The 24,202-nt window shown below is 42.1% G+C and overlaps 1 protein-coding gene across 5 annotated transcripts in view; it reads right to left on the bottom strand.

Moving 5' to 3' along the window:
* Positions 1-24,202, bottom strand: part of ATP10B (ATPase phospholipid transporting 10B (putative)) — a 321,028-nt gene that overhangs the window by 79,677 nt on the left and 217,149 nt on the right. For all 5 annotated transcript variants that reach the window (XM_074390675.1, XM_074390674.1, XM_074390677.1 and 2 more), the window contains one exon: positions 15,520-15,724. In XM_074390675.1, coding sequence (XP_074246776.1) covers positions 15,520-15,724 — 205 coding nt within the window. The remainder of the gene's footprint in view (positions 1-15,519; positions 15,725-24,202) is intronic.

Below are 24,202 nucleotides of genomic sequence, written 5' to 3'. Positions count from 1 at the left end.
GTTGGGGCTGCTTAGCCACCTCCCTCCTGTAATGTCCCTCCTGGTTCTGTGTTCTCTTTTCTGCCAAGCATGTGACTTTGGTCCTCTGTCTTCTTTTGTGACTTTGGTCCTCTGTTTTCCTCTTTTCATGGAGAGGTGACCTTGCTCTTTCTAGCTACATGTCCCCTGGGCTCCTTCCTTCAGCTGGAGGAAGAGGGGCTGTGGAGAGGGGCACATGGGTTCTGCTGGCTGCAAAGACAACCACTGAGGCCCTGCTTGCTTTTAAGGATTTGCTGTATTTCCCTCCAGGGCAGCTGTTGGGCCAGCCCAAAACAGAGAAGTGCCCAGCCTTACAAACCTGTCAGGGCTCTTATTTATTTATTTATTTATTTATTTATTTATTTATTTATTTATTTGAGATGGAGTTTTGCTCTCGTTACCCAGGCTGGAGTGCAATGGCGCGATCTCGGCTCACCGCAACCTCCGCCTCCTGGGTTCAGGCAATTCTCCTGCTTCAGCCTCCTAAGTAGCTGGGATTACAGTCAAAGTGTTGATTTTAGATCTTTCCTTCCTTCTCATGTGGGCATTTATTGCTATAAATTTTCCTCTAGACACTGCTTTAAATGTATCCAAGAGATTCGGGTATGTTGTGTCTTCATTCTTGTTGGTTTCGAATAAGATCTTTATTTCTGCCTTGATTTCATTGTTTATCCAGCCAACATTCAAGAGCTTTCATGAAGTTGTGTGGTTCAGAGTTAAGTTAGTTTCTGAATTCTGAGTTCTAATTTGATTGCACTGTGGTCTGAGAGACTGTTACGATTTCCGTTCTTTTGCATTTGCCAAGGAGTGTTTTACTTCCAATTATGTGGTCAATTTTAGAGTAGGTGTGATGTGGTGCTGAGAAGAATGTTTAGTCTGTGGATTTGGGGTTGAGAGTTCTGTAAATGTCTATTAGGTTTGCTTGGTCAAGATCTGAGTTCAAGTCCTGGATATCCTTGTTAATTTTCTGTCTCTTTGACCTGTCTAATATTGACAGTGGAATGTTAAAGTCTCCCACTATTATTGTGTGGACATCTAAGTCTCTTTGTAGGTCGTTAAGAACTTGCTTTATGTATCTGGGTGCTCCTGTATTGGGTGCGAATATATTTAGGATCATTAGCCCTTCTTGTTGCATTGATCCTTTTACCATTATGTAATGCCCTTGTCTCTTTTGATCTTTGTTGGTTTGAAGTCTATTTTATCAGAGACTAGCATTATAACTTCTGCTTTTTTTTGCTCTCCATTTGTTTGGTAAATCTTCCTCTATCCCTTTATTTTGAGCCTATGTCTGTCCTTGCACGTGAGATGTTCTTTTAGCTCAGAGTACTTTGTTATTACCCACTTTGAAGACTGTTTCCGTCAATTCATCAGATTCATTCTCCATCCAGCCTTGTTCCCTTGCTGGTGAGGAGTTATGATCCATTGGAGGAGGAGAGGCCTTCTGGTTTTGGGTGTTTTCATCCTTTTTGCGCTGGTTTCTTCCCATCTTAGTGGCTTTATCTACCTGTGGTCTTTGTAGTTGGTGACTCTCAGATGGGGTCTCTGAGTGGACGTCTTTTTTGTTGATGATGAAGTTATTTCTTTCTGTTTTTTACTTTTCCTTTTAACAGTCAGGCTCCTCTGCTTTAGGACTGCTGGAAGTCAACTCCAGACTCTGCTTGCCTGGGGATCACCTGCAGTGGCTTCAGAACAGTAAGGGTTGCTGCCAGTTTCTTCTTCTGTTATCTTTGTCCCAGAAGGATATGCACCAGATGTCAGCCTGAGCTCTCTTTTATGAGGTATCTCTTTGGATATATGGGGGTCTGGGAGCTGCCTGAGGAGACAGTCTATCCCTTATAAAAGCTCAAGTGCTGAGCTGTGAGCTCTGTTGTTCCATTCAGAGCTGCTGGGCAGGTACATTTAAGTCTGTTGTAGCGGAGCTCATAACTGCCTTTTTTTCCCAGGTGCTCTGTCCTGGGAGGGACTTTATTTATAAGTTCCTAATGTGCTGCTGCATTTTTTCAGAGATGCCTTGCCTAGCGAGGAGGCAGCCTAGTCATAGTCTGTCAGCGGAGGCATTGCTGAGCTGCCGCGGGCTCTGCTCAGCTGCTGTGAGAACTTCCTTGTGGTTTTTTTTATAGGCGTATAGTTAGAACTGCCTCAGTAATGGCGGTTTGCCTCAGTAATGACAGACTGTCTCTGTAATGGCAGACTCCCTCAGTAATGGTGATTGCCTCAGTAATGGCAGACTGCTTCAGTAATGGCAAAATGCCTTGGTAATGGTAGACTGCCTCAGCAATGGCAGACTGCCTCCGTAGCAGTGTACTGCCTCGGTAATGGTGGACACCCTTCCCCCGCCAAGAGCTGGACCAACCTGGGTCTAGCTGTGCTTGCTGTGAAACTCTCAGTCCAGAGTGTTTCAGATTGCTGGTCTTTGTGGAGGTGGAACCTGCTGAGCCAGATCACCTGGCTCCCTGTTTCAGCCCCCTTTTTTTCAGTTGAACGGGTGACTCTCTCCCAGGTGTTCCAGTCACCAGTTGAAATGGCACCCGGATTTGTGTGAGTTTTTGTGTGGAGACCCGCTGTTCCGGCTGAAACAGCCGTGCTGGAGACTCATGGCACTTTTCCACCCAGGAATCTCCTGGTCTGTGGGCAGTAAAAATTTGTTTGGAAATGTGGTGACCACTCACCCTTTGTGTTCTCACTGGGAACTGCAATCCAGAGCTGTTCCTATTTGGCCATCTTGGATTGTCCTCTTCAGACGATATTTTTTTTGAAAATTTTTATTTTTAGCCTTTACTAATTTTTTTGGCTACTCCATCTATGAAGCCCACTCTAATCCCCACAGAAGGTTCCACCTCAGCTAATCAGAATTGCCCCTTTTCATGTGCTGCCACTACTGCTGCTGTTCCCATTGAACACCTCTGTCTAGATCTGTGCATCCTCTGGTAGACTGTCAACTTCCTCTGGGGCATCTCCTGTAATACCTTGTTTTTGCAGGCACATCATAAAGATGTGTTGAGGTAAGGTTAGTACTCGAGAGGGTGATGTTAGCTATGTGTATTTTGAAAGGTGATAGGTGAGTAGATACAAAGCAGATCTCATTGTAAAGCCTGACTCATACAATAGAAAAAGTCCCAGGCACAGTCTGAACTTTGATTCATGGGAGTAGGACCACTTCTTGTGTGGGAAGCATTTAACTCAACAAATAAAAAATGTAGTCAGGGCCGGGCGTGGTGGCTCAAGCCTGTAATCCCAGCACTTTGGGAGGCCGAGGCGGATGGATCACGAGGTCGAGAGATCGAGACCAACCTGGTCAACATGGTGAAACCCCGTCTCTACTAAAAATACAAAAAATTAGCTGGGCATGGTGGCGCGTGCCTGTAATCCCAGCTACTCAGGAGGCTGAGGCAGGAGAATTGCCTGAACCCAGGAGGCGGAGGTTGCGGTGAGCCGAGATCGCGCCATTGCACTCCAGCCTGGGTAACAAGAGCGAAACTCTGTCTCAAAAAAAAAAAAAAAAAAAAAAATGTAGTCAGAGTCCTCGATCCCATCTTGAGCCAGTCTAGTCTCCTGTTCACTCATGCCTGCATTCAAGCTTTTATTAACTATCCATGATACAGCAGTCGTGGGAAAGTAAGAGAGAATCAAAGGAAGAAAGGGGGTGATTAACACAAATCAATGATTGCTGCTGTAAGACAACTCAAGGTTCCCAGTCTGGCTCAGGTGTGTCAACAGTGGTATCTTTGAGAGCAAAGGAAACTGGGCCTGGTGCCAGGGCATAATCACTCCCTGGGGTTGAGTTCCTCCTTGCTCACCTGTGTCCCATGTACAGCAAGCCTGCCGTCTCAGGCTGGAATATATTCCATTAGCTAGGATAGGCCATTTTCATTGTGCTTGCCTAAAGTTTTACTTTTCTAGGCTTATTTCCTTTTATCAGTCACAATTAATGATTGAATTCATCAATACACATGATTAAATAAATGTATGAATGATCTTTTGAAATTGTTTTTAATGGATAGCTTTTCTCTGGCTACTCATCTTCTGTTTCATCCTTTGTCTGTAAACTTTTGACTTCCTTGTGGGAAACTGCCTTTCATTTCTGGTTTATAACTGTGATGGGAATGTAAGTCATGATGCCCTGCCCATTAAACTCTCCTGCTGTGGGGCTTTGACTTGAGTGGAATGACTCAAGGGAGGAAAAGAAAGAAGAAGACTGCAAAGGAATTTCTGTTACCAAGCTGTTTGGATAAGCCAGTGGTTCATGATTGGTAGATTAAGCTACTGCAACTTGTCTACAAATTTGGGAGCATTTGCTCCCAAATGCTGCCTATAGACAGAGTAAAAATAAGTCTCACATATGCATGTACCAGTATCTTTCAGATTTCTAAAGGAATTATTGAGATTAAAAAATTGAAGTTTCATTTACCAATTCACTAGATTCACTGTGGCTTTTGGTTTTATTGTATATTCTTAAATAATGGATATTAAAAGAACAATTTTTTTTTAATGGTCACAGTCTTTTTTTAAAAATGGAACCCATGGTCATATAGTTCTTACAGGATTAGAAGCACATCTTAGACCACTTTGAAATCCCTCTATGTCCATTAAGAAATATCATTCAAGAAAGATTTTGTTGATTGAAGAAATGGAAGCCAACCAAACTCTTTCCTCAAACATGGAAATAATTTATGTATTTAGTTTTTACCAAGAGCCAATTATGTTTATAAAAAAGAAGAGTTAAGTCTGTGACTGCCATGCTTTTGTGAAGCTTTTGGATTCTGTTTCTACATGATTCCCAGGCTGAAAGACTACCAAGGAGAACCACCACTACCTGGGGATGAGAATAACAAAATGGCGGCATTGACCCTCCTGTGTGGACTGCTCAACTGACTGCCAAGGAGTAGTGGTTACAGTGCAGGCAAACCATGCTTACCAAGGAAACTACATGGGAGGTATGCTGCAACCTTGGAAGAACACTAAAGTTTTTTTCATTTTAAGTTATCAGTTGTCTAAATGGTGAAAGCAAATGAACTTCACATCCCAGCTGCTGAGCTAGGTGATTGAGGTTTCTTCCTGGCATACAAATTAAGCAACCCTCTGATTTATGAGAATCCTATCTGAAAACTATAGACAGTTACTAGCATTTGATAACCGAGCTGCTTCCTGGTAGGTGAAGGTTCTTTTCAGGATAACCCATAACAGGGTGACTGGCAGTACTTTCCTCTGGCTCTGGATGAGGAAATCATTTGCATATTTAATCACTCTAAAGGTCCCTGCCTGCCCTACTGATTCTCTCACAAAAGCAGGCAGATTGGGCTGGAGGGCTCTGATGGAGACTCTGACTTAGGAGTTTTTATAGTTTGAGTTCCTTTTGGTCAAGTGGACAAATATTCTGTTTCCCAGTTGGCCTGACTAAAAGTAATCTTGAGATCTTGCTATGGCATTTCCCGAAGATACAAGGCATGGACTTGGCATGCCAAGCAAATACAGAAATAGAATGATTTCTTCTGTCGTTTCTAAAAGGAACTAATGGTTGGCAGAATTGTTAACAACTGTCTGTGTAATTCCCTGTAAGAGCATGCAGTCACACCCCTTATCTCTCTTGTTTATTCCTGGGCCCCCAGAGCATGCTACCGCATTCAGCACATAGAAGGCTTTTAATAAATATTTGATGAAGGAATGTGTGAGTGGTCTGACGCCTGAAATATGAGCAGGTGCCACCAGATGGCCAGTGGCACCTTAAGGGAGTATTACACAGACAAACCTTTTCTGTACAAAGCTTTTCTTGCTGTAGATAATTGAAACACAAGAAGATCATATGAGATTCAAAGTTTCACGCTTCATGTTTTGGCAAAAGAATTCACAAAGAAGAGAGTATAAATTTCAGTTCAAGAAACTATATTAAGTTGTTCATGGAAGATATGATCACAATGTGTCACCTCTGCTGATAAACCACAATAACAAAGATCCTAGTACAGTGTTTGGTAACAGGAGGACCTCATCAGATATTGACTGAGTAAATGAATTTATTGAATGAACGACAGTAGTTGAGAGTGGCAAGAGCAAAGTCCATGGGAGCATAAAGAAAGGAGGGATTACCTGTGGGACACGGGTCAGAATGTTGCCTAGGCCAGAGAGAGGTCAGATAGGGAAGGGCATTTTGGGAAGAGGGATAACACTAGGGACTCTAGGAGAGAGACAGAGGGTATTAAGCCACCTCCTTTAGGATGAATGACCATGGTCACAGGTAAATTAGGCTTATATACTTCAGATGAGTCATAGATATAATGGATATTTATTACTCTGCTGTTCAGAACTCTCCCACTCTACAGACCAATTTCAAACATGGGGTTCAAGTGGAGGATGCCAATCACTTAGTCCTTTGTTTCTGGCCAGAGTTAATCTGTCTAGGAATGGGTACATGATATCAGCCAGGCCAGCAGTCCATTTCCCCAGAAAGCTTCTCAACCTAGACATCAGGGAAGGTTGCTAGACCCTCTCTGGGGGTTAAGCTATAAAGCACAAGTATGACTGGTACTACATTTCATTCCACACAAAAGAATTTGGTTTGAAAGAGTGAAGTCAAACACATCACAAGAAACCTAGACAAGGGATGGACATTGTACTGATGGATTCTGAATTCTTCATTCCACATGCACCTAAGGCCCAACTCACCCATATTTTTCTAATTAACTTTTTATCCACACTATTTTTAATTACAGTTCTGTTACATGTAACCAAGAGTCTTAACTAAGCCATATACCATATTAGATTGGTATGGTTTTCATTTGAGATAACAAATATTTCCCACATTGACCTTAAATACCCACAATAGGCTAAGGCAGTAAAGGCCAATACTAAAATGTAAATACGTTGTCTTGGGTAATGGAGTTGGTGGGAAGGAGAAAAACTTTAAGATAGAATTCATTAATCCCATAGGTTGTCATCCATAACTTTAAGATATCATCCACTAACATTTCATTTTTCCGGCTGGCCACGGTGGCTCACGCCTGTAATCCCAGCACTTTGGGAGGCTGAGGCGGGTGAATCATGAGGTCAGGAGTTTGAGAACAGCCTGGTCAACATAATGAAACCCCGTCTCTACTAAAAATACAAAAAATTAGCCAGGCATGGTGGTAGGTGCCTGTAATCCCAGCTACTCAGGAGGCTGCAGCAGGAGAATCACTGGAACCCAGGAGGCGGAGGTTGCTGTGAGCCAAGACTGTACCATTGCACTCCAGCCTGGGTGACAGTGCAAGACTCCATCTCAAAAACAAAACAAAACGACAACAAACAAACAATAAAAAAAAATTCACCTTTCACATAACCTAGCAGAGCTTTCTAGTAAGGCTCTAAAGGAAAAATACCTTTTAACAGAAATGTGCAAATACTGCTAGACATTGGGAAGAGGGGATGTCGTATGGGTGTGTGAGGAGAGTGTGCACCCACACGCAAGTAGAAGACTGGAGGAGATCACCACGAGGAGCCCAGAAGTCTATAGAAAATACAAGTAACAGTTTTTCATAGGGCTGCCCCATCACCATCAAATTATTATTATAAATAATTAAACCTAAAATCTATAAAGCTTTAGAATTTTCATACATATGAAAATATATTCATTTGAGAAATAAAAATACATATAAAGAAAGGTAGGAATAATTTCAGCAATGGGAAAAATAATCAGGTACATCAGAAATGAGTTCTAATTTGGACTCAACACTGCATTACCTGGATAATTTTGACAAATTCGATCTGTCTGAAGTTATCTTCTCATCTCTAAAATGTTGCTAGTTCCTACCATTTCAACCTCATAGAATTTCTGTGAGTGTTAAATATCAAAAGGGAGTGGTGTAACACAGTGGACAGGAACTTTGCCTGATGCAGGAAAAAATTTACATATTTAATATTGGTGAGGTGGGGTAAAAAACCTCTATTCTTGAATTTGAAGTGTCAGCATGAATCCTGACGTAGTTAATCTTAAAAATGTTCTAGTTTCAATCATTTAAATGACATAGAAATAATAATCAACTCAATAGTAACAAACTCCTCTAGGATATATTTACTGTGGTTTCTATTAAAAGGAACCAGATCTGCCAAGACCACTACCATCATGTGAAAAGAACTCAGGAGCCACTTCTCTTTTTTAAGAGGTTCCCACTGCCGGGGTAATAATGAAAGACAAGTAGCGCACTGATTTGACATACATCAGATATGTTTATATCCAGGAGTTCATACTGATGCAAAAGAAAGAAAAACCCACTGAACACCTTTGGAGGATGCTAGGCAAACAACTCATTTTTTTGAAAATGTAAATGAGAGGAAAGACTCAAAGACGTCCATTTTCTCTACAGAGGACACCTTGGAGTGACCCAATACTTCATGAGGGGGCATTTTTCCTTATAAACCAATTAGAATATTACTAGTTTTTTCAAATTCCATTGAACTAATGATCTAAACAACCATCATCAATGACTATTAACAATGAAAAAAGATAGATGTTTTGTGCCTTGAGATGGTAGCACACTGCAGTTCCTGTGACATAACATTGACATGCACAGGCTCAAAGGCCAAATCTAACCTGAATCTGACTTAGGCACTACCATGTTGTAAAAATACAGTGGTCAGAAAAACATGTTAAATGGTACCACAGGGAGACAATGCACAGAGTATAAGAAACCACACAGGACAAACAGCCTGGTTTATTAAGCAACAAAAACAAAATATGCATCAAAAAGAGAGAGCTAAGTGGGGAACTTACATAATAAAAGAGATTAAAGAAACTAATCTCAATATTTCTTCTTATTTCAATCCCGATTCAAACAAACAAAAAATATTGACCACTGATTTGAAAGTTGATATCAAATAATTATTGCTAATTTTTAGGTATGATAATCATATATTTTAAAAATCCTATTCTTTAGAGATACATAGTAAAATATTTATGGGTGAAATAAAATATTGAAGATCTGCTTCAAAATAATTTGCAGACAGTAGAGGATGGGGTATAGATTAAAAAAAGACTGGCTATAAACTGATTGTTGAAATCAGGTGACGGGTCCATAGAAATGTATCATATTGTTCTCTCTGGTTTTATATATTCTTAAAAATTTCCATGATAAAAAGTAAACAAACCAACCAAAGAACTGTGCCTGAGTTTGGATCTGAGCTCAGTCAACCTAGTGAACAGGGTTACTTAACTGTTCTTGCCTCATTTGTTAAATGGAGTCATAAAAGCACCTATTTTACAGGGTTATTTTTGAGTAGTAGAAGGGAATAATAGATATAGAACACTTAGAAAAACTGCCTATGGCCATAGTAGGTATTTAATCCAGTTATCTGTTATGTCTTCTTGATACTACATACTATTATGAAGTTACATTTTAAAAGAATCCTAGACAGCGGCGGATGGGAGGGTGGGGAGGGATAACTGGGGAGAAATGCCAGATATAGTATGCACCTAAAGTAAAATAAATAAATTAAAAAAGAAAAAGAAAGTGTGATCTGTGCTCAACATTTAAGCACTGATCAACAGGTAAAAAGCACTAAGTTTTGTACTTAAAAGAAATTTGGAGAAGTCTGTCGGGGACAGGTCCCATTGAAAATCTAGCAGAAAAGAGGACCTTTCTCTGGTTCTAAAGGGTAGGCAGGGTTAGAAGACAGGCAGCTAAACTTTTGCATTAACTGAGGTTTGGCATCACTGAACTGGGATGGTAATAAATTTCTCCCTACTGGATCTCAACTCTTTGTTGGCAAAATGCTCCTTTGTCTAAGTACCTTAAAATCAATACATACCTTCACTCCAGAAGATCCAAGCTACAGCAGCTATTCGTAACTGAGTAAATGGCTTAAAAGCACTATCATCGGTGGCATGCAAGCTAGTCAAAAGAGAGACTCAATGGAGAATTTTTAACCTCAGCAACAAACAGGTATGTATAATTATTACATTGATTAATTATGCTCTGGGCCAGAGCATTTCAAACTTTCATGTGCACATGACTCTCCCGAGGATCCTGTTAAAATGCAGATTCTGGTTTAGTCTGGGGTGGAGCCTGAGATTCTGCATTTCTGACAAGCTCTCGGTGATGCTTACTGAAGTGGCTAGTCCACAGAATGCACTTGGCATAGCAAGTTCCCTGTTGGCACTGGGGAATGATCTGACCCACGCTTCAGTGGGATTTAAGCCTCAATGATTTGGAAAATAGCCAGGGACATGTTTGATCTGAAACACTAATTGGAAGCATTCAATTCTGATTTCTTGGGCTTTGGTGACCATTACATTTATTGAAATGAATGCTATACACACCTTTCCAGGTGTTAAATCCCTAGGTTAACAACTCTTTTACAGAAGAGGTTTCAGGTATCCGAAGAGAAAACTATACATTTGCATTCTCTAATAAAGTCCTCTTGTCAGCTGGACAGGTTTTCACAATAATCCTAATTTTGAATTCCCCCTCTTTCCCTTCTTTTCCTAACAATGGGAAGTGAGAGCGAATATTTCAAAAATAGGTCAATAATTTTATAAACTCAAAGACAGCTCATTGGGATCAAAGTTCCAATTGAAAAAAAAAAGTTGATTTAGTCCAAGAAGAAATCTGAGAAAAGGATTTGAAACCAACTCTTTGGCAGCCTTGAAGATAATCTGCAATGTCATGGAAGAAAGACTCTTTTAAGAAGTTCTTTAATGTTTATAATTTCATTTGAACCTAAACAGGAAAGGGAAGAATGGACTGTTTAAGCCATGAGGATTGTTAACTTCTGTTACTCTTCACCTGTTGTGACTATATCTGTACCACAATTCAGGCTCATATTTTCTAAAAAGTTCCATAGGAATGTTAATAATATTTGTTCTGAAAAATGATTCTTAGGTTAAATAAATTTGGAGAGCTCAGGGCTAGAGAAAGTTTAACAGGTCTGTTGACTTCAGGCTTTCTCAGAGATGTTCACATGGTAATGAACATTGGATCCTACAACGGGGGTCCACAGGACACAAGCTTCTTAATCTGACTTGACCACAGACCATGGGTTGTTCATGAACTGTCTCTTGGGATAAATGCTTAGCAGATTCCGAGAAATGCTGGGACAAAGTATGTCTTACCGATTTTGAATTACCAGAATGTAGTAGTTCTCATCATCTAGAAGATGGTAAAAAGAGTGTGTGTATGTGTGGGGTGAGATGTTTCTAGTAATCTCTGTGGTTAGTAAAACACTATTGGCAAGGTGAGGGTCTCAAAGACAGTAGGGATTTAGAGAGAGAATAAACTATCAATAGCCATTAATGCTTATTACATAAGATATTAAATTTTCAAACAAACCATGTTTGTAGGTGTTCAAAATCTCTAAGATGATTAGTGTGATTTGCTCCTTCTGTGCCTCAGAGTTTTCATGTGTAAAATGAGGATAGTAATGCCTACTTCCCATGGTGGTCTAAGGCTTAAAATAGGCAATGCGTGTAAAAGAGCTGGTATATAGTAAGAAGAACCTAGATGGTAGTTTTGTTCCCATTATTAGGATAAGCGGGGTTTTTTTGGAAGCACTGGAGGTGGCGCCTTTCCTTTGTTGTACAGTTTTTCAAAGAGGTAGTGATAGGTTTACTCAAGATCATCTGGGAGAAAATGTTTTAAAACATGCACACTCAAGGTCCTACTCAATCCTAGTGAATCATAATTTGCTGGTGGTGATATAGAAGGATGCGTGTATATTTTTAAAACTCCCCCTGTGATGATTATGATACACCCTCAACACCTGTAATGCACTTGAAGCAAATTCCTTAGGTGTACTCCACCCCTCCTGTAATAGCTCTGAGATATGTTTCTTGGGATAAAAGTTTCTTGTGCTTAAATGTTTAGAAATGCTACATAATAGCACCTGTCCTTCTCCTTGGGGCTTATTAAAGTATCAGAGAAGTTCTGCAGAACACAGTATTTGAAAGTTTGTAACCTATTGTCTTCTGATATCACTTGGCCTTGCAACATTTATTTTTCTTGCAATTCTCATCAATATGTTTGTTCAATACATTAGGGAAATCCTATGGTATAGAGTTAGCCAGAAGCAAGTTCTATCCATATTCAGAAATCTTTCTGCCTTAAAAGTATAAGGGAGAAGCAAGGTCACAAAGAGCAGCTAAGATGTCTCCCCCCAGGGAGCAGGCTGAGCCCATTTTCATTATCCCTGCCACCTGCTATCTGTATGTGGAAAGAATCTTGGCAACAATAAATGTGTACTTTCAAGTAAGCATTGCTGAGTGAACTCAAGGTAACAATTAAAGGGCCAGGGAGATGAGCTACTGAGCCTTAAAAACTGAGGCTCTGGACAAACCTGGCTTTGAATCCTGCTCCAACACGTCCCTGCTCAGTGACCTTGGGCAAGTTACAGATTCCTTATGTATAAAATGGAGACAATAATATAATAGTGCCTATGTCATCGGGTTGTTTTGAGGATAAATGACATAATCATGCAAAGCTCTTAGTTTGGAATCAATAAAAGTCTATTATTATTACTAAAATGAGAAAAGCATGCTTGAGCAAAGGAAGGAGGAGAATCAAGAACTGAGACAGGATAGAGAACTCCGGAAACCTTCGAGCTCAAGTAATCTTCCCTTCGCATAGGGATTTACCTCTCTCTCTTTTGTTTTTGTTTTGGTAAATCTTCTCAGCAAGTGCTCTGTGAGAGAACTGAGGGTTAGAGTTGGAGAGACTTATTAAATTGGCTAGTCTAGAGCACTGAAGTGTGAATGACCCTTTTGCCTGATTCTTCATTCCAGCTAAATCCCAAACTATCTGACTAATTAATATGCAAAAAAACCAGCTTGGGAACAGCTGCCAAAGACAAAAAGAAAAGTCACTGGTTGAAATGAAACAGCACTGAAATGACTGCCCAAGAGAGACTAAGAAAGATTCAGAATTGTTGCGGGAGGGAGGCTAAGGGGGAGATTTATAGATTTCACTGCTCCTAGAGCTTAAAAAAAAAGAAAGGTAGAATAGGCCGGGTGTTGTGGCTCACGCCTATATTCCTGGCACTTTGGGAGGCCAAGGTGGGTGGATCACTTGAGGTCGGGGGTTTGAGACCAGCCTGGCCAACATGGCCAAAACCCTGACTCTACTAAAAAAATACAAAAAATTAGCTGGGCGTGGTAGTGCGTGCCTGTAGTCCCAGCTATTTGGGAGGCTGAGGCAGGAGAATCGCTTGAACCTGGGAGGCACAGATTGCACTGAGCTGAGATTGTGCCACTGTACTCCAGCTTGGGTGACAGAGCAGGACCCTGACCCGAAAAAAACAGAAAGGTAAAATAGCATAGAAACATTTCAGAATGCCTTGCATGTGGTAAGGCTAAGGTGTCATTCTTACATACTCACCCACATGCATATACACACGTGCATGTGTGTGAGTGTGTGTGTGTGTCTGTGTGTAATATTTCATGCATTTCTTATTGTTACTGTTGAAGAGATTTGAAAGGCTCTGAACAAAAGGTCAGGCTATAGGGCTCTGAGCCCAGAAACAGATTGTTATTGCTTGTCTAGAATGACCTGGTGAACTTCGACCAGATCTCACCCTGCCTTTTTGCAAACGCTAGGGTGATTCAGCAAATGTGGCGGTAATAAGCAAAGGGTGAGAAAACTCGGAGACAGGGCCCTTGCTCAGTGAACTCAGAGCCTGGAGATCAGTGGGCTTGCTGGTCTACAGTGGGAGGTGGTGGTTTCCATTTTCAGCGGTGGCAAGTGCAGCTTCAGTAGCAGCAACGGTTCCCATTTATTGTGAATCTCTTGGGTTGCAAACTCTTTTATTTTGTTCTTTACTTTCCTCATACCATTTGAATTTCGCAGCAAAACCATGGGACAGTATTCTTATTCCCATGATATGCATGAGAGAACAGGTTTCTGAGGACCAATTCAATCACACAAAAAGTGTTTTATGAGAACTGTTTATCAGGTGCTTGGAGAGAGGCAAAGCAAGGTACAATGACCCTTGCTCCTAGAACTTACAAACTTATTTTGAGAAGTTTGAATCCAGAAAACTGAGCTCTACCTCATGAGAATCTCTGAGGAACAAGTCATTTGCTTTCTCTCTCTCAAATCCTCTGACTCATTCAATTTCTCCCCAGCTAAAGGCTGGCAGAAAGAAGAAAAGTGATAAAATTGTACTCCTTTCCCTGGTTAAAGAAAGGGACCATATTGGAAATCAACTCCCACAAGGAAAATTTTAATTGCAAATGGAAATATCACACCCAGCTTCAGTCAGTCAACACATACTGCCTATGAAAGCACTGATATTAATAACAACTGTTCACGGGTCTTTTACTATGTGCCTGTCTTCTTGCTAAGTAAGTCATGTACCTACCAGTTAGTCTCCAAAACTACCCTATGGAAAGGAAACTATCTTTGTCCCCATTTTCCAGATGAGGGAACCAAGGTGTCAGAGGCTAGTAACTTGCCTAAGGTGAGACAGCGGAAGAGGGGTGGGACCTGGGCTTGGAACACATCTCCGTCAGACCCAAGAGCCTGAGCTTTTACCCACCAAAGAATGATTTTTTCACAATGTCCAAGGTACCATTTATTTAAGGGTGGGTATTAAACAAAAGTGTCAATGCCACTGCACTCCAGTCTGAATGACAGAGAGCCAGCTTCTCTCTCTCTCTCTCTCTCTCTCTCTCTCTCTCTCTCTCTTTTGAGTTGGAGTCTTACTTTACTCCCAGGCTGGAGTGCAGTGATGCGATCTTGGCTCACTACACCCTCCGCCTCCTGGGTGGTGCAAGCAATTCTACTGCTTCAGTCTCCCAAGTAGCTGGTACTACAGGTGCCTGCCACCACACCCGGCTCATTTTTAAATTTTTAGTAGAGACAGGGCTTCACCATGTTGGCCAGGCTGATCTTGAATTCCTCACCTCAAGTGATCTGCCTGCCTTGGCTTCCCAAAGTGTTGGAATTACAGGCCTGAGCCAACGCACCCAGTGGAGACCCAGTCTCTTAAAAAAAAAAAAAAGTATCAATGATCTCTCCCTGCCCTCAAGGAGGCTTAAGCACTGTTGAGAAGTTCAGGAATACACAAATGGAAATGAGTTAATAATATCTTGCTGCAGTTTAGGAGGGGTAGAAGGAGGATTAGGATTTGTGCCAGGAGAGATTCCTAGGGCTGAGCTGGGCAGAGCGAGTCAGGATTGGATGAGCACAGAAGAGAAACTGGTCCTGGCGATGACGGAACAGATATTAGATGCCTCAGTTTAGAGCAGAGAGTATAGTTTACTCAGTTGAACAGAGTGGATCTCCATTTAGAAACTCTGAGGCCTCCAGCAAGTTATTTAACTTTCCTAAGCTTCTGTTTCCTCATCTGTGAAATGCAGATCAGATCCATCTCAGAGGGCTGCTGGGAAGATTTAGCCTTTAGATAGGACTTTAGATAGTGCTAGGGAAAAGGAGGCATCCACTACTTTCCCCTCTACCCACTAGGTTTAGTTCAATTTTCCAGTAGGGTAGGCTTGCTTCCTCTCTTTAACCTTAGCATTGAAGATCTTAGAAGGAGCCCTACCTGCTGTGAGAAGCCCTTCACGACATGTCTTTGTTTGAGGTTCGTCTCTCCATCCAAGCTGGCAGTTTCCAGATGGCATATCCCGCTGGGGTCCGAGGAGAAAAGGAGAAGAATATCTGCTGGGACAATCTCATTGCATCGCATTTGGATGAAGTCTCCCACGCGGACATCCTTCCAGTGCTTCTGCACGTAGGTCTGTTCTTTTCTTGGGTGGGAGAAAGACAGAGGTCTCAGTCAGCTTTAAGTTTCCTCAGAAAAATAATGGGAGAACAGAGGAAGGCCCCCCTAACCCCTAAATATCCCCCAAGTCAGCCTGTCATGAGAGTGCCTCGTATTCTACACTGCTCCTGAATGACCACCTCATGGTCTCTCTAGGACAGGCAAACCTAATCTACAGAATCTCATTAGTAAGGATCTGTCCTCACGAACATTTAGAATTTTTCTTGACTGCCAGTTCTTGACCAGGTCCTCTGTTCAGCCCTTGCTTCCTTGCAAGAGAAAAATGTTAAAGGAGACGGTAACTAGATTGTCATATTAATGTGATACTACTCTTAATATCCACTATTTACCAGAATAGCCAGTTATTACCAAAGAAAACAGGGCTTCAAGGAACCAGGATGTGGGAAAGATTGTTTCTGATTATAAGGAGAGTGGTGATAGGAAAGGCGAGGGTATCTGCCACTGTCGAGGAAGATCCAGAGCCACACTGAAACAGAATACTCTGGGTAGTCAGGGAATTGGGAAGATGCTACCAGGAGCTTTGATGGAATGAGACTTCACAGTAACTATAGAATTAGAGGGCTGAAGAAATCTGAGGAAATCAGAGTGAATTATTTTATCTTCTCATCCAATTTATCAAACCAAGATAATAATAGTGGGAGTAACAATGACAAATTTAGCATTTCTTACCTGTTAAGCACTCGTGTTAATTAACATTTCATTTAGTTGCATAATAACCCACAGGAGTAGATATTATTATACCAATTTCACAAATGAGGTAATTGGGGGGTCAAAAAGAAATTTTTCAAAGTCTCACAAAAACAGAGCTGGAACCTGAGCCTGGGTGCGGCCCAAAGCCCAGAGTTTTTCCTGCTTGGCTATACTACCTCCCTGCTGGTGGTACTACAGCCTCAGTCTTCCCACCTCCAGCTCAGAACTCCCCACTTCTCAAGGCAATGCATTCTATTTTTCTTTTCTTTTCTTTTTTTTTTTTAATTTTTATTTTTTTGAGATGGAGTCTTGCTCTATTGCCCAGGCTGGAGTGTAGTGGCATGATCTTGGCTCACTGCAACCTCCACCTCTCTGGGTCAAGCGATTCTCTTTCCTCAGTCTCCTGGGTAGCTGGGATTACAGGCACCTACCACCATGTCTGGCTAATTTTTGTATTTTTAGTAAAGATGGCGTTTCACCATATTGGCCAGGCTGGTCTCAAACTCCTGACCTCAGGTGATCCTCCTGCCTTGGCCTCCCAAAGTGCTGGGATTACAGGCATGAGACACCACTCTTGTCCGTGTGCTATTTTCAAAGAGCTCATTTCAGAAAGTCTTCCTTCTGCCTAACTAAATATTTAAACAGTTCTGCTCTTCCAGGTAATACAGTCTATTCCATCTTCCACCATTCTTTAAATATTTTAAGGCGTTCATCAGGTGTACCATGAAGACTTTTGGGCATGCCAAGCCAAATTTAACTTTCCAGGTGCCCTCAATTATTGCTCGTGTGACACAGTTTCAAGATCTGTTCCGGAGGTGTGGGCTCATCTGTCTGCATTTGGAAATGTCCCGCTTTAAATGTGGGATTTGAAACCAAACTAATATCCCACATGTGGCCTTTCTAACTGAGCCCAGCTGGCTTGGAGCTGGATGCCTCCGAAGGCAGCCAGATCTGGAGAGGCAGGCTTTCCTTTGCTGGGCTTCTCCACTGATGCTGAGCCCCTCTGGGTATGTTATTGTTTCTGTTTCTGCTGGAATCTGAGCTGCCCTGGGCATGACAAGCCCACTCTTCCACAGAGAAAGAGTTGTGATTAGAATTGCAGTTTTCTCCTTTGACTTCACAAAAGTCCCTAAGGAGGAAGAGGGTTTGGATGTCTTTCTCCCTTTCCGGATGCCCTCTGGAGAACCTCAGACAAGTCTTCCTAGGATCCAATCTTCCCGGTCATAGAAGATCTCAGAAGACTTCCCCAGCCACCTGAAATAAAGGTGCTTCCATTTGGAAGGCCAGGTCTGTAAAATGAACAGCATTAGAATTGGGGAACAGCTTTGTAACTCGAAAGAACCAGAGGGTTCTGCAGAAGTGTTCCGTGGCTCTGGGAGCTCAGTGCAGCAGACATGGTTAAATGTCAACCAAATGACTATTGAGACCACTTCTGAGGATTTTGGGGATGACACTTTCTGTGGAATTTTAGTAATAATTCCCCCTTACATGCCAAAGCACGTAACAGGTTTCTAAGCACCTTTCTCAACTGATCAGCTCACTCTGTGCTTCCACTCACACATATCACTTTTGTTTTCCTTAAAATGTTTGTGGGTACACAGTAGGTACATGTATTTACAAGGTACATGAGATACTTTCATACAGGTATGCAATGTGTAGTAATTACATCATAGAAAATAGGGTATCTGTTCCCTCAAGCATTTATCCTTTGTGTTAAAAACAATACAATTATATTCATTTAGTTATTTAAAAATGTATCATTGAATTATTATTGACTACAGTCACTCTGTTGTGCTATCACATACTAGGTTTTAATAAATCTTTCTAGTTATTTTGTTTTGTTTTGTTTTTTTGGTACCTGTTAACTATCCCCATCTCCCCCCACCCCTTACTTTTATTTTCTATGAAGAATAGGGGCAGTCACTCCAGATTTGTTTCCCTATGTCATTTTGGACATACATTTGATTATTTAAAATGTAGTTGTTTATTTGTATACTTAGGGTGGAAACTCCTTCATCAAGAGTGCCATTATAACTGTCAAACACTTCATGGCCTCTCTGCTGACTCAGGGGATGATATTTTTTCTTCAAAGTAGCCCTGAGAAAACCTGTTAAATTTCCATGTATAAGGCTGCTTACAGACATTGGAGTGTTCCGTACTCTCTACGAGAAAAGAATCTTATAGAGGAAAGACTGGTTTTCTTCTTTTTCTTTTTTCTTTTTTCTTTTTTTTTTGAGAGTGCTCTAAAAAATCCTTAAATATTATAGCAAAATTGCCCCAAGGAATAAAGAATTTATCACTCATTCTGTCTTTCTTGTCTTCCTCTTTTTTCCCCTCCTTTGGCTTCCATGTCCTACTGGATGCCTTCGGGGAAGTGGCTTATCAGTTGATTGCTATAGTCTCAGCATTCTACCTGGTATTTGACATTGGAATCAGGGAGAACAACTTTCATTCTGAACAACATCCTGATCACCAACCCTCCCAGAGCACCCTGGTTTTGAAGGTTTTGGCAAATGCTAGTTGTCCAGAATCTGCATACAGAGCATATCAAAGGCAAGGCCAATGCACCTCCACCCATGAACACTCAATCTCGTTCTTCCCCTTTGTGTTAAAGGACTGTACTGCTTATTCTAGGATGTGGGTTATAAAGGTGCTGGAAGATGGAGTGCTATGGAGAGGAGCTTATGGCATATGTGTTTTTCTGAGCTGTCACTTCTGTGAGCTGGGCTGGGGTACTGCCCTGCCAAGTCCTGTCATGATGTAAGTATCAATGGAGCCACCCACTAACAGTAAGTCAGACTAGTCTCTGTCTTCTTTACATTTACTTGCTGGATCCCAAGGAGGTCGCTGCTGTGCTGGTAATGGTTGCCTGTCTTTCCTTTAGACATAATCCTCTCTTCCTTAGGACAGCACGCAGTGGTGAAGGAACATTCTCAGTCACTGCTGTAGGTTTGCCTTCCCCAAGACAGAGATTGCCCAGTCCCAGGGTTGCGCTTCTCAAACACAGGCACACATGCTTCCAGAATACCCTGGTGGGCATCTAGGAATAATAAAGCTATGAGATCAATATGACTTTGGGGGTGTTCATTAAAAAAATTTTTTTTGGAGGAACATAGTTTAGTAGCCTGGCTGGTATGAAATTTGCAGAATGTTACTGATAGTAACTAAACATAGTTATGTTATGGAATCAGAGGCACATTTTGTAGGAATTTTAGGGATTAAAAAAATAAGATCAGGGATATTTCCTTCTTGCACTGTGCTACTTTATGTTGGTCTCTTCATTCTCTAGGGTCCACTTTTTCTCCTTCACTGTCAGAATCATGTCTGTGGAAAAGTCAGGAATGCACAGCCCAAGGGAGTTCAGTCAGGGGAGGTGATGACTGATTCTCCTGCATGGAGTGAACCCCAGGCAAGACCAGCAGCTGGCCAGGAGCTGCCTGCAGAAGTCAATCTTTCATTAATCCAGCCCGTTTGGGACAGCTGCCCCAGGTGGACACATCCACACATCCTGGATTGTCACCCTGCTAGTGAGTCCACACCTGGGAACAGACTGCTATTTTAGTTTTATGCGATATTCGCTATTGTTTAAAAACAAGACAAATCAACGTAGCCTGGGACGAAGGCTCCATCTGGCAGATTCTGCAACAGGAAAATTAAGTGGTGCAGTGCTAAATGGCTTTCTGAGAGGAGACAGGGCTTATAAGAGGTAAATAAACAGCAGAGAGGTTTGTAGCCAACGGGATGCCATGGGGGAGCATGTGAAAGGGGAAACAGAGGAGGGAGAGGATGCTGAAGGCTCCATTTCTCAAGTATCTGGATTTTATAAAAAGAGTTTCAGGCAACTAGAGTAAAGGGGATTTGTCAGAAGGATGAGTTATCTTGTGAAACTCCCCATTCCACACAGGATGATGATGAGCTGACCTGGGCTGTCCTTCAGGAAGCTCAAATGCCAAGCCCAGAATGCTTAGTGCTGTGTTGCTAACCCAGGGTGAGAGAGGAATGCCCAAGAGAATGAGATTCAAAGCACGGGGATTGAGAGAGGCTTTGAATCCTGGTTTCCCTGCTTACAGCCTGTGTGACCTTGGGCAAATTACTTAACCTCTTGGAGCCTCTGTTTCTTCATCTGACAGTTGAAGGCAATATGTGCTTTTGCCTCAGAGGGCTGTTGAAAGGATTGGTGATGTGACCTATGTAAGGAACTGATCTCAGGGCTTTGTACTTAGTACTCACTAAATACAAGCTTCGTTTATGATGATGATGACAATGATTGCTATTGCCATGGTGAGAGCTCACCACCGCTCTGCAGGCCTTGGTGTTTCCTTCCGCATGCTATTTTATGCTCATGATTATGTTTTGTGGCTTTGGCTTAGGCACGTAATACCCTGCAAACACAAGAAACTCTAAAATCTAAACCATTCCCCTGAGTCTAGGAAAGAGACACCAAAGCTCAGCAGATTGAAAATTTAGAGCTCTGGAGCCTGGCTACTGGGACAGATTCCCAGGAATCGATATCCTGAAGATCCAGACTGGAAAGGATTTGATAGATCTGCGATTCAACTTCCACTGTCAGGTGAGGAAATGGATGCAGAGAGGAGGGGAGTGATCTGACCGAGGGTCATAGTGACAAAGCTCAAGCTGGGACCTTGCCCTTTCCATGGTTCCCAGGAGGAGATGCAAGAACCCCGTGGTTGATTCAGGTATACTTGCAATGCCTGTTGTCTGGGCTGCAGTGCACTGAGGGAGAGGCAGCGAGATAGGGTGCTTAAGAGTTGGAATACTATGCAGCCATAAAAAACAATGAGTTCATGTCCTTGGTAGGGACATGGATGAATCTGGAAACCATCATTCTCAGCAAACTGACACAAGAACAGAAAATCAAACACCGCATGTTCTCACTCACAGGTAGATTTTGAACAATGAGAACACATGGACGTAGGGAGGGGAGCATCACACACTGGGGTCTTTTGGGGACAGATATGGGAACGACAGTGGGGTAAGGCAGTTGGGGAGGGATAACATGGGGAGAAATGCCAGATATAGGTGACAGGGGGATGGAGGCAGCAAACCACACTGCCATGTATGTACCTATGCAACAAACCTGCACGTCTTGCAAATGTACCCCAGAACCAAAAGTGCAATTAAAAAAATATATTTATATATGTAAACGATCTTGATTTGAAACCTGGAACTTCCTCTTACCTGTAATATAACCTTGAACCTGCTGCTTAACTTTCTGACCTTCAGTTTATTCTATCAAATGGGACAAACCTATTCTACAGGTTGCAGTGAAAGTTAAAATGGTATCTGAAAAGTGCCTAACAACATTGCAGCAAACATCATTTACTGCTGCTATTATTATTGTTATAGTTATTATTAGCTTGGGGCAGATAGAATTGCTCTTGTGGAGACAGTGAACTAGAGATTGCTATATTTGTGTATTTTCATTAACTGATATAAATGAGGTGTGGGATGTTTTGGCTGGAGGAGAAGCCTGGCAAGAGGGAGTAGAAATTGAAAAGGGAAAGATGGTAGTGAGGCCTCAGTCCTTTAACTGACCCCGGGAAATGGAACAGAAGTTGAAGGAGTTACATTAAAGACAGCCTATACCTGGGGCAGAGGGCAGCGGGTACAAATGGGTTCTCCATACTGCGCTATTCTTTGTCCCCTGCACCTGCCTGTTTGCTACAATCACAATGGGGTTGGGGAGGTGGATTAGACTTGCAGGACTCAGGGACGCAACAGAAAGAAACAGCTGAGGCCAGAGAAGTAGGGGCAGAGCAGAAATCCCGGCTGGGCTGCAAATAGTGGAGGACACATGTGATATTTACCAATCTGAGGATGCCTAGATATATCTGTGGAGGCTTGAGGATTAGGGTGGGAGGACTGAAATCTTAAATCAGCAGATTGGAGCTGAACGGCACGGTCATTGGGACGTTTATATTAATGGAACCTCATTCATACCCAGAGACTAGTGAGGGCTGGAACATTTGGGTTACATTGAAACAGTATAAAGTTCTTTATACTGGGAGAATGTTTGAAGCCCCAGGTCTGGGGATAATCCACTCATGATGTCTTTGACTATGTGGTGGCAGAAAAGAAAGCAGAACTGCACAGAGAATGTCACTAAGCAGTAATGGCCATGGAGACACTGTGCTTCAGAGGATATGGAAGTCACAGGTGCCATCCAGCAAGGTCATAGCCACAAGTTGTGATTCTTCAGCCTGGGGGTATTCAAGGGCATGAATTGGCCCCCAAATGATTGTCCTTTAACCTCTGCAGATCCAAGTGCTGCCCTTCTCTTTTTACTCCTGGGCACTGGACATCATGGTGCATCTTGTTGCCACACCTCCCTGTATATTACCATCCTATTTCCTAATTGTTGTGTGTATCTTCTGTTTTAAAGTATGTAAGAAGCTTGCTAAGAGCTGTGATGATCCTGGGTCTTACATTTCTATATGTACACAGGGTTGGGTATGGTGTTTAGCACATGGTGAGTGTTCAGAAATTATTAATTGATTCCTTGTATATTTGTCTTGCAGGTAGTAGAAAGGTAGTAGAAAGGCAGGTTTTTCTAACCTTTGGCCATTTTAACATCTATCATTTTTTGTTGTTGCTATAGATACCCTAGTGGAGACTTCTAACAATGACACATTGCATTATTAGCTTATATGTATTGACTACCTATAATGAACCCGGTATTTAACCTCCAGTTTAGCTGCCTAATAATGAAATAGCTTTTATTGTTATCATTATCCCTGTTTCATAGAGGATGATGAAACAGGCTCAGAAACTTATCTGACTTGCATAAGGTCACACAGGTGTGTCTACAAGGAGAGATGAGTGAGGGCAGTGGGAGCGACATGGCTCAGAGTGGTCTCATGGCTCTGTTTTGGAGTGAGGGATGAAGCTGATTAAGTCTCAGAAGAAGGCGACATAAGCCTAGCAGAGGCTGGGTTAAGAACAGGAGCCTCACCTTTTGGAATTCTGATCTCGTTAATGGCAAAACAGAGGCCATAAATCCTCACCCGGGGACTGCAAATCGTTCCTGATGACAAGAGCGCAGAGCTTCAGGGACACCTGAATTCTTGTTTGATGACTCTCCCACCCAGTGAGTTTTGGGGAGGACTTAATGCATTCTCTCCTGAAATGACAGGCTGACTTGGCCCGGATGGTTTATGGCCTTCTGTGAGCACAGGGTGAGGCAGTGGGAGGGGTGTGGGCACCTGCAGAATGGATGCTTCAGGAAGGAGCCTGGTTTGTTGGTGCCAAGTGCAGAGCAAATGCCTGAGGGCTGGATGCAATGGTCTGCTGGTCTGTAAATCCAGCCAGTGGCACTTTTCAAAGCCGGGTTTCAAATGACACTGAATGTTTTTCTGTTGTTGCATTTTTCAGAGTCCTCCCTGAGGCCCATTTTGTTATGTGATTAGAGCTTGGCCCCAAGTTCTGTGGTTAAAGATTTTTTTATTTTTATTTTTAATTTTTGTCTTTCATGCAATTCCAAACTCCAGCCAGTGGTCATTCTTTCTCATTCCCCTTGGGTTAAGCTCATGATGACCTCTGCCCATCAAGGCTACAGAACTCTCCTTAGCAATATTTAAGCTAACATTTTCTGAGTGCCATAGGATGCCAGGAGTAAAGCTAAGCATTTTACATGCAGTAATTCATTTAATACCTGCAGCAACCCCAGAATGTAGTTTTAGGGTGAAGACAGGCTTACGACTGTGTTTTAATGTTCAGATAGCCCTGGAAAAGC

Source organism: Saimiri boliviensis, chromosome 20, assembly GCF_048565385.1.
Source record: "Saimiri boliviensis isolate mSaiBol1 chromosome 20, mSaiBol1.pri, whole genome shotgun sequence".
NCBI lineage: Eukaryota > Metazoa > Chordata > Mammalia > Primates > Cebidae > Saimiri > Saimiri boliviensis.
This window is presented reverse-complemented; position numbering and strand designations above follow the sequence as displayed.